The 10,953-nt window shown below is 39.4% G+C and overlaps 2 protein-coding genes and 1 pseudogene across 2 annotated transcripts in view; all 3 read right to left on the reverse strand.

Annotated features, from left to right (window-relative positions):
- Window positions 1–1,154, reverse strand: part of LOC101312893 (very-long-chain 3-oxoacyl-CoA reductase 1-like) — a 2,201-nt gene extending 1,047 nt beyond the window's left edge. Inside the window, exon 1 of the mRNA XM_004310123.1 lies at window positions 535–1,154. Within this exon, the coding sequence (XP_004310171.1) occupies window positions 535–1,154 (620 nt within the window). The remainder of the gene's footprint in view (window positions 1–534) is intronic.
- Window positions 1,155–5,750: 4,596 nt separating this feature from the next.
- LOC101311536 (very-long-chain 3-oxoacyl-CoA reductase 1-like) lies at window positions 5,751–6,994 on the reverse strand. The gene is made up of 3 exons (XM_004309961.1): window positions 6,376–6,994; window positions 6,216–6,285; window positions 5,751–6,104 (listed from the first exon to the last, which is right to left on the reverse strand). Exons 1-3 carry the CDS (start codon window positions 6,990–6,992, stop codon window positions 5,856–5,858), a joined length of 936 nt encoding a protein of 311 aa, XP_004310009.1. The 5' UTR covers window positions 6,993–6,994; the 3' UTR covers window positions 5,751–5,855.
- A 653-nt stretch (window positions 6,995–7,647) lies between these two features.
- Window positions 7,648–10,953, reverse strand: part of LOC101313181 — a 5,533-nt pseudogene continuing 2,227 nt past the window's right edge.

Genomic DNA, 10,953 nt, shown 5'->3' on the forward strand with positions numbered 1-10,953 from the left:
ACTCCAAAAATATATATACATACAAGAGTTCTATTAACTTTTATCAATATTGTAATAAATATTTAATTTTAGAGTTTTTTTTTGGAATATTTTTGCTAAAGTAAATTGTTTTATTTGTATTTGATAACTTCAAAAAATAAATTATTTTGTTAAAGTAAATGTAAAAAAATGATATATTTATTAAAATGATGAAAATGCCCTCAAAATTTAATGGTGTTAGTAGTTAGTGTATTAAAAATGCTAACGGAATGAAACTTCGGGTATAAAAATGCAAGTTTTTGATAGTTAGATATGAAAATGAAAATAACATCATAGTTCGGGTGACATTTTGTAATTTAATTTTTTTTTTTTTTTTTTTTGTAAAGTGATGGATCTAAATGTCCCCTTACAAATTAAACACCTAATAATTATCTTAGTTTTTCTCTTTCCCTGAAAAGTGGACGATGTATAGATAGAATGCATCCACGAGACCACGAGAATGTACAGTAGTCCAAATTCAACATCAGAAAGATAAGTATGCATGAAGAAACTCACGATTTGGTAGCAGCATAAAGTGCGTAAAGAGGCATAGAAGGACTCTCAGAAGCAGCAGAACCAATATTGACAATTGCTCCTTTCTTCTTCTTCAGCATACCTGGAAGGACTGCCTTAGTTACCCAACTTGGTGCTTCCATGTTCACCTTTAACATATTCTCCATCAGCTCCTGATCAACCTCATGAAAGTACCTTGCATAAGGGTAACTGATCCCTGCATTATTTATCAAAATGCCAACATCAAGACCTTTGATTCCATCCTCTATGATCCTAGCTATCTCTCCTCCAGTAGCTTTGGCCAAGTCGACGACAATGCTCTTGGTTTCCACTTTTGGATCACTGAATTGCTCGCGGATTTCATTGGAGGTTGCTTCGAGCTTCGAAGGGTTTCGACCAACCAAGACGATGTTGAGACCCTTGGAAGCCAGTTCAAAGGCAAGGGCCTTGCCAATCCCATCAGTGGAGCCGGTGATGATGACCCAAGATCCATAATCCTTGAGATTCTTGGGAGGTCTCAGAAACATGACCCAAATCCATGTCACAATCTTGAACAGAGCCTTGCAAACAGAGAACAAGCCTAGACAACTTGCTGCGACAACGAAAGCTTCTTGCAATTCCATTTCCCAATATTATTGAAATCTTATATTATTGCCCAATATAAGCTGCAAACAAATTGGGAGAGCGGGATCTGTTTCTCGAAAGAGAAATTAACTAAAATTTTCACTTCAGAAAACTAAATTTTTCACTTAAATAGCAAGTGGGCTTCTGGAGAAGACCAAAAGGGACTTCATTTTAAGAGATCCATCGGTTGTTAGTTGCAAATACACGTAGCGTTTAGACTTGTCATATGAGCTAGGCAGAGTGTGTATCCCTATTGGCATTGAAGAAATCGAACACAAGTTAATAAGAGTAATGATAAGCCGCCTAAAACCCACTTTAGTGTTACATAAGAATGACTTTAGGTAGTACATCAAATTATGATTTAGTAAATATGCATATAGTATACCAAAATAATAATATTAATTATTTTTTTTAAAAAAATTGGTTTGGAACCTAGCTCAACCCACGTCTGGTTCTATTTATTTTTATTAAAAATAATATTTTGCTGTGTGGGAGGGGGGGGGGGGGGGGAGGCATAAAACTTGAACCATGAGCCACATTAGATAGATAGTTAATATCCTCATAGAGAACATCTTGAATAATTAATTTGTTTTTCTTTGAAAAAAACATAGTGTAAGAGCATCTTCAACAACTTCTCTATTTTCTTGAACTTCTCAATTTTGGGAAATATAGAGCTGTTTTTAGACCCAACAGCTTCCCCATCCCATTCCCTAAAATGGGGACGGAGAAGAAAGAGAAGTCTTCATTCCCCAAATTTGCAGCAAAGCCTTCCTTCCCTAAAATTAATTTTTTCACGTGCTTTAACGAATCAACACAACAATAGAATATTTTATTGGGTATTTTATTGTTATAATAAAATATATAATGTTTTTTTTGTTATAATTAATAATGATATAGTATATTTTATTATTGTATTAAATGCTGAAATCTCCAAAATGGAGAAGTTGTTGGATTTTAAACATAATTTTTTTAGAGATTTTAGGTTTTGTTTCCTCATTTTAGAGAAATTTTAGGGAAGCTGTTGGAGATGCTCTAACATTATCGATAAAGATGGTGGAGGAGGTTTCACCTTGCTTAGTGTAGCATTATCGATCAAGATGGTGGAGGAAGTTTCATCTCGTATGACAACGGCTTTGACGATCAAGGAGAACGGCCGCGTCTCCTCATGTGTCATTGGAGTGACATCCATCTATGCGCCATCGTTCGTGATGAAGTAATACGAGGTTCACATCCAAAACTAATTAATTGGCAGTGGATGAAGTGACCTAAACCCTTATAAACTCACATGCATTATTTTTCCGATGTGAGATTCATATCTCAACATAGCCTGCACGTGTGGCGAATTTTCAAGCCATACATGCGGATAACTTTTTGGATGATGTGGAGTCTATGTGGTCGTTAGACATTCACACGTGGATGTGGGAAATTTGGCTCTCATACTATGATGAAGTAATACGAAGTTCACATATTTAACAATGGATGGAGTGGCCCAGATCTTTATAAATCCATTGACAAAGTCCCATTTCGATGTGGGATTCATACCTCAACAATTCGTGGTGAGACAGCTTCTGAATCGGAAACAATTGGATCCAAAGGGCCTCATGGAAACCATGGCGTTAGTACGGAATCTCTGACGACGTCTTTCAATCCGAGCAGTCAGTGACCAATTCCTCGTGACGTTAACACATAAGGCGGTTCAGAGGAAACTCTTAACCGGTGGCCCATGGTTTTAAGACAAGGTTATGTTCCTGCGGGCTACATATGACGGGAAAGGAGATTCAGCAACGGTGAGTAATCTCAGCTTCCTGGCTTGGGATGAAATGTTTGGTTTGCCCCTGTTTTGATGATGGAGCATGCGGTGGAGAAGATCGGGTCAACTCTACTCTTGGAGATATCATTCACCCAGAGTTAGAATAATATCAAGAGAGAGGCTTGAAGGCTAGGGTTCGAATTTTTCATCATTTGGCTTCGTCGGTGAAACTCAAATGGTACAATTAATCTTTCGTGAATCAAACAACCTCAAATTTGTGAATGATAAACTTATGTCATAAAACTAAATGGTACATGGTTATTGCACTTTTAAATAACCAGAGGGAGATACCATAGAGTCTGCAGTAGCTGAGTCTCCATAGGTATCCTTCACACTCGAACCAGTACCAAAGAAACCTTTACCCATCTCCAAGGAACGTTGAGTTGAGTATTGACCAATCTCCAAAGAAACCTTCATTCTAGCAGCAGTGAGGCGTCGGCAGTGAGGCGACGGTGGCAACTGTCACCTTCAAGTATGAAAAGGATTTCGGTTTTTACAATTTGTGGGCTGCTCAAGCACCTTCAAGTGATTGTGAAGGTCCACTGGATGTGGTGGGGAAGAAGGGCAAATATGCCATGGTTGTGATGGCGTTGATTGCAAACCCTAACTCTTATTCATTTTTAAGGACCTAGCTAGGGTTTTGGCACCAAACCCTAATTCTCAAGCGACATGAGATATTGAGGCAGGAATGGTCAACCCTTTTGCACCATCGGTCCTGTCATTCTCTCAGTCAGGCATCTCCGCTGCCGAACTCACCAAACGTCGTTTGGTACATTTTCAGACTCCGCCTGCGTTTCAACCGGCACCAAACATTGTTTCCCTAACTCCTCCAACCGTAGAATCAGCTATGTAGATTATCCCTGCATCCCCTATGGTGAGAGTGAAGCGAAATGCTCACTCCATGTAATTCTTTTTCAGCAAGAAGGCAAGAGCTATGTGTCCTATCCCATTACTAAAATAGTTCGACGGTAATTTTGTGCTAGAGTTGTCTCTTCCTCACCATAGAGGGACTCTCCTAGTATCTCCTCCAAAGAAACGTAAAGTGGGATGTCCAGTCGGTTCAAAAAACAAACTTAAGATGGAATATGTTCGTCCATGGAAGGTTGCAGCTGCTAGAATGAAGGTTTCTTTGGAGATGGGTCAATACTCAACTCAACGTTCCTTGGAGATGGTAAAGGTTTCTTTGGTACTGGTTCGAGTGTGAAGGATACCTATGGAGACTCAGCTACTGCAGACTCTATGGTATCTCCCTCTGTGCAATAACCATGTACCATTTAGTTTTATGACATAAGTTTATCATTCACAAATTTAGGTTGTTTGATTCACGAAAGATTAATTGTACCATTTGAGATATTAATATGGTAAAAAAAAGAAGAATAACTATGTTAAAGGAATAGTACTGAAGGTATAAGGATGGTTGACAATCCTTTTATCCTGCAGAATACCCTGAGATGATGTTATCTGATCAAGAACAAGTGGCACTAATATCCCTTATGGTTTTAGGTAAAACATGCATCTGCATATCACTGTTTTTCACAGAGGTTAGCAGCTTCGCTTGCTATCCTAGTTCTGAGTCTGCTGTTGTCCTGAGTTTTCAAAGTCTGTTATATTAGTTTAATAGGTCTTTCAAATTCAAATGGATAACTGAGTTTGTGGGAAGTGCCTTGGCGCTCAAACCAATCTAAGGGTTGAGATCTTTTGGTATGCCAACCCGTGACCAAATGGTTTGTTGCTCAAAGCTCCAGCTAGGATTTCATGATACGTTATCCTATGCAGAGCTGGTCCCTGTGTGATTCAAAGACCAGTCGCTATCGACTGTGTCAAGGTCCACTAATGGACTGAGTAAGAGGGTTTGAAACCTCTTTGCTCCCTGTTTTGAATCGTTCATGTTTTACGAAATGGTTCTTTGTCTTATTGAGATTGCTTGTGTCATCTCTGTGTTTGGACACATCACTTTCAGTATGGGAGCCAAACACTTCTGTTCAAACCTTTCTGAAACATGTTGAGGTCAGCTTGCATCATCTTTGATGTCTTGTCTGCCTATATATATCTATAGCTTTGGCTTTGCTCGATGGTTGTTGAAAACTGCCTTATTGCGTTTTCTTTGTTGAGTCTAGTTTTAGCTTGCATTGTTCATGCTGCTCTAAGTCTTCTTCGTGACTGTAAACCTTAGAGCTTGAACTCAAAACTTCTTTCATCAACTCATATCATGTTGCATACCATGAGAGATGTGTAGTGCAACTAACCCAAGAAGCGTCCAAGGTTGAATCAGCTAGTGGTTAGCTGAATTCACGAACAAGGCTTCTAAAAGTGTTCCATGTTGTAAGAGCTTAGAAACAAGAGAGGGAATAGATCTAGACTAGTTCGGGACTAAGAAGGATAGCACTGTGGTAGTGTATCACTAGAACTATTATTCTTGTAAGAAGTTACTTCAACTTAGTGGAAAGTTTTGTCTCTCAAGAGTTAGAGATACGCAGTTTTTCTCCTTGCATTTAGGGTTTTTGCGAGTAAAAAACATTTTTGTGTTGATTCTTTAGTTGCTGCAATTTACTTTCTGTAAACTCGTATCCTGTGAATCTGGGATAACACAAGTCATTGCTATCGTCGGATACAGAAGTCAACGAAAATTCAAAAAAGGCCTATTCACCTCCCTCTAGGACCTTTAAGTACAATTCAATGGCCCAAGAGGAGGAGATTGTAGGGCAGTCCCTCTCCTTTGGAAACCTCAATTTCTGTACTTTATGCTAAGAATAGAGGTGCAATCTTCCCAACTTGCGGGCAATGTATACTAATCGCTCATCATTGTGATGTTTGAGTAGATATTCAGACGTAGTATGTACTGCAATCAAGTACTACAATTATAATGGATTCTTATTTAGGCATCATCTTTCTATTGTGTCTCCTTCATTTGGCCTCTGTTTCTCAAAGTACTACACATCCAAAAGGTGAGGGCATTGACCAACGCATCAGGACAGGCATGTATCATGAACCCCTGCACTGAATGCGACCAGTAAGGATTACATAGATGGTCATAGCCAATCCATCGGATGCTGGCTTTGCTGAATTTCTCTAGTGATGCAATCAACAAGGGAAGTGACTTCAAATGGCTAGTCATCTCTGTAGCCACAAAACGAGGTGCCTGCGACATTATTACTATAAAAGTTTATGATCGAGTGAAAATGACCTGAGCAGCAATATCAAACAACCAAAACAAAGAACAAGAACATGCAAGAATAGAGTGAAAATGAACCTGACACTGAATGTCAATTCCATGCTCCTTATATTCCAAACTAATGCATCTTGAGAAAATTTTCAGGTACCTGTATCATAAGTTTATGAATTAGGAGTCTAAGTTCCACGACGAAAGAAAATTTAAAGAAACTAGGGTCGTTTTAGTTAGCAAAACTCACGATTTAGAAGCCGCATAAAGTGTATATAGAGGCAAAGAAGGGTCCTCGGATAAATCAGAGCCGATATTGATGATTGCTCCCTTCTTCTTCTTGAGCATACCAGGAAGCACTGCCCTAGTCACCCAAGTTGGTGCTTCCATGTTAACCTTTGTAATGCTCTCCATCAGCTCCAGATCTACCTCATGAAAGAACCTTGCATAAGGATAAGTCACCCCTGCATTGTTAACCAAAATGCCAACATCAAGCCCTTTGATGCCTTCCTCTATAGTTTTAGCTATCTGCTCACCACTCACTTTCGCCAAGTCGATGACAATGCTCTTAACTTTCACTGGTTCATGACAGTTCTCGCGGATTCCTTTGGAGGTAGCTTCGAGCTTGGAAGGGTTTCGGCCAACCAAGACAAGGTTAAGACCCTTTGAAGCCATTTCAAAGGCAAGGGCTTTGCCGATTCCATCAGTGGAGCCAGTGATGATCGCCCATGATCCATACTCCTTGAGATCCCTTGGAGGTCTCAGAAACATGACCCATACCCATCTCACACAATTGATTAAAGATTTACAAACAGATACCAACCCTATGGCGATTGCTACCACTATGAAAAATTCATGTAGCTCCATTGCCTAATATGGAGTCGATCAGTAAAGCAATTTGGAGTACAATTTTCCTTATTTGGTTATACAAAACTGATTGAAGCAAGCAGAAGATATATAACTCGCAAGTTGGCATGTAGAGAAAGACCATTCAAACTCCTGCATGTAAGCAACAGCTCGATTGGTTGGTTGGTGGTTGTCAGATTTCAGGTTTGCATATAAGGAATCGTTGGTAGTTGTCAGATCCCTGGTTTGTATTTAGGAGTTGGGGAAGTAGTAACTGCACACATGCATTGAACCATTATGCTGAGATTCTCCTGTTAACGTAGGGCACCTCTTTCTGATAATCTGATCATTTGGCATCTCTTTCTGATCCTACTGCTGAAAGAGAAATATACAAGGTAATTCGCTTTGTATTATATATCAAGCAATACCAGAATAATTCCAAATACAAATCCATGCGAACCGTCAAATTAGTTATTGGTGAGGAGCTTGAATCCAACCACCTTTGATATAGAATTATAGATTGAATACAAGTAGCTAGCTCCTTATTAGTTCTTTATGTTATCTAAAATGTTACCTAAGAAAAAAGAAGATGGAAGATATATCATACTCCTTTATGACAAAGCCAACCTCAGTAAAACCTATGTGATTAAATATATAGTACACATCAGAATGCATATTACTGTTGATGCATCTTCTTGATCTGTGCCTCCTTCATTTGGCCTCTCTTTCTGATCTCAATGTTATTCCGGTAATTTATGGCATTCAACAACACATCCGGTAATGCTGCACGATATATGAACCACTGCACAGAGTGCCACCAGTAGGGATTGCACAGAGGTTGGTCATGACTAATACATTGAACGCTTGCTTTGCAAAATTGCTCTGGTGATGCCAACAGCCAGGAAGGTCCATTCACTTGTTGTATTAAACCCGTAGCCACGAAAAGAGGAGTCTGCATCAGTTGAGAAGATGAACGCAGGTGAATTACTATCATAGACTGTATAAGGAGCAGCAGGGATAAACTTCTTTTAATATGTTACACTGTTAAGAATTATATAGTGGCCGGAATTTTGAGCAGGGTACGTAGGGTATGAAAGCCTGAGGTCCCTAGTCCAACTTTCCAACCACAATCAGTGTAGTATCATGGTGTAACCAGCAAGTTGATTTATTTGACAGACATAAATAAACAGATAGGGAAACAGAGAATTGGGGATTCCGGTGGGGTTGATGGAATTGAAATTTGGATCTTTGGATCTAGTATAGGTATTTTTTGTGATGTTAAACCAATAATAGAAAGAAAAACAATACAGAGGAAGATAATGACAACTTACCTGACACTGAATGTCAATTCCCATCTGCTTGTATTCCAAACTAATGCATTATGGGAACAAGGAAATGTACCTGTTCCATAAGTTCATAACTCATTAGCTCATAAAGTCATAATCAAAAGGCTATGTAATTATGTATGTGTATTCCAAACTAATGCATTTAGCTTGTGATATATATGTAATGTTTCCATATGTAGTAAGCTAGATAATACTTATGAGAGTAAGGAAAGACTGATACATCTCTTAGGTCTTATCAGTTTGTAACACATCTAAAGTCATTATCTTAGAGAAATCTGAACTACGTACTGTACCCAAAGTAGTTCACCGAGACACGACACTTTTGAGAATCTAATAACAAAACCAGAATTTTGTTTAGAGTTCTAATGTGATTCGAATGAGGAAATGGTAGACTGCACGCTGATGAAGTTCAGAGATGTTTATACCAAGATGGAACTTATGCATGAAACAACCAAAATGGTAGTCCAGAAAACTCACGCTTTGGTTGCAGCATTTGCAGCATAAACGGTGTCAAGAGGCCAAGAAGGGAGGTGAGCTGTCATAGAACCAATATTGAGAATTGCTCCTTTCTTCTTCTTCAGCATTCCTGAAAGCACTGCCTTAGTCACCCAAGTTGCTCCTCCAACGTTCACCTTTATAATATTCTCCATGAGTTCCAGATCAACCTCATGAAAATACCTTGCGTAAGGGTAAGACGTGCCCGCGTTATTAACCAAAACACCAACATCTAGCTCTTCTATCCCTTTCTCTATGGCATTAGCTATTTCCTCCCCACTCGATTTGGCTAGGTCGATAACCATGCTCCTAAACTCGACTTTTCGACCAGATTCTATAAGTATTTCATTGCAGGTAGCTTCCAGCGCTGAATGGTTTCTATCGATGAGGAAAAGGTTAAGACCCTTCGAGGCTAACTCAAAGGCAAGCACTTTGCCAATTCCTTGAGCAGAGCCGGTGACAATAGCCCAAGACCCATAGTCCTTGAGATTCTTGGAGGGTCTCAGAAACATGATCCATACCCACCTCACAAAGTTGATAAAAGCTTTACAAACAGAGATGAAGCCTATGCATGTTGCTGTGAGATAATCAGATAAAAACTCAAAATACTAGACATCTTTTAAGATAAATCCATACATATTTTTCTTTTAGGGAAAATTCCCATCTACCCTATTATTAAGGAATTTTTTCTCACTAACAAAATAAAAATCTAAAATTCCCACTAACCCTATACACTTTTAGTATTTATTCTCTCTAACAAAATATTTAACTTTTTATATTTTTATTGTCAAAACTGCCCTCCCTTATTCTTATTCTTAGTCTCTCATCTCTCTCTTTATCCTATTTCTTTCAGATCTAATCTCTCTCTCTCTCTCCTCACCGGATAAGGTTCAGACGACGGCGCTCAATGCTAAACGATGGCCTTCTGAAGACGGTGACGCCGTCGTGCGCATCGAAGTCCCCTTCGGATATTGCAGATCTGAATTTCAAAGTTAAAACGAAGGGGAAGGAGAAAGACTGGTCGTCGTGGGTGTTGGTCGTCGCCGGCTACGCGAAGCAAGGATGAAAATGTTTGAGGAAATGAGAGGAGTGTGTTAATGAATTGAAATGGTAGGGAGAGAGTGTGAAGATGGAAGGTGGACTAGGGTGAGCTTTTGCTTTCGATGGTGACTTGAATTTGTTTGGATTTTAGAGAGAGAAGGGAGCTTTTACACGGTTGTGTATGGGGATCTGAGTTCTCTTTTTGTTTTTGGGCTTTGATGGTTTTGTTAAAAACATTGGGGAAAAGGAGGAAGAAGGGTGAGAACTGAGAAGTTTGGTTTTAGGGAGGAAGGATAGGACGAAGAGCCAAAAGATGGAGATTCAAAGAAAATTGTGGTTTAGTAGTGTTTTTGGCCTGAAACGAGGATTAGATGTAGTTAAGAGAAAAAGGGAAATGCTTTGCTGTTGAGACTTCAAGGTGAGACAATGGTGGGGAACCTTGGAAGCTTCCATTGAGGCTTGGCCTTGTGTGGGAATCATTCATTCCATCCTGTATATTTGACCCAATTGATATTTATAATTGTGATCCAATTTTATGGGACTTGGTTGATAGATCTGGGAGGAAAGCAAATGGTTGACCTTGTGAAGTTGTGCTCCTAAGGTTCCTGGTATGCATTTTAACATTTTGAAGATTCATTTAGAGAGAAATAAGCCATTAAGCCTCTCTTCCCATTCTAACCGGAAGTTTGGATGATACTCTATTACGGTATGATCACAGTAACATCAGTTACACTCCATTAAAGTTGGTTTGGTTGTTGTTGTTGGTGAGGAGTTTGCGGTGGAGAAAACGCATGTCGTCTGTTTCTACTGTTCTCAGTAGACTCTCATATTGCCCCTAGTAGACCCTCATACTGCCCCCAAAAGGCCCTCATACTACCTCTAACAGGGACATGTTATAAGTGACTAAAACACACAGTTAAGTTCAATAGGAGGTCCTACCGACCCCAACAAGAGGTCTTATTGACCCTAATAGGTGGTCCTATTGCCCTAATAGGAGGTCATACTGTCCCTACTGACCCTAGTAGGTGGTCCTACTGCCCTAATAGGAGGTCATACTGTCCCTACTGACCCCAGTAGGTGGTCCTACTGCCCTCAATAGG

Source organism: Fragaria vesca, unplaced genomic scaffold (assembly GCF_000184155.1).
Source record: "Fragaria vesca subsp. vesca unplaced genomic scaffold, FraVesHawaii_1.0 scf0513160_u, whole genome shotgun sequence".
Lineage (NCBI taxonomy): Eukaryota > Viridiplantae > Streptophyta > Magnoliopsida > Rosales > Rosaceae > Fragaria > Fragaria vesca.

Excerpts from the sequence above, each read along its gene's own strand:
- LOC101311536 (XM_004309961.1), bottom strand. The coding sequence starts at position 6,992 with ATGGAGCTACATGAATTTTTCATAGTGGTAGCAATCGCCATAGGGTTG. Across the intron at positions 6,286-6,375 it reads CTTTATGCGGCTTCTAAATC|GTACCTGAAAATTTTCTCAA; the intron begins GTGAGTTTTGCT and ends CTTATGATACAG. Across the intron at positions 6,105-6,215 it reads GAATTGACATTCAGTGTCAG|GCACCTCGTTTTGTGGCTAC; the intron begins GTTCATTTTCAC and ends ATAATGTCGCAG.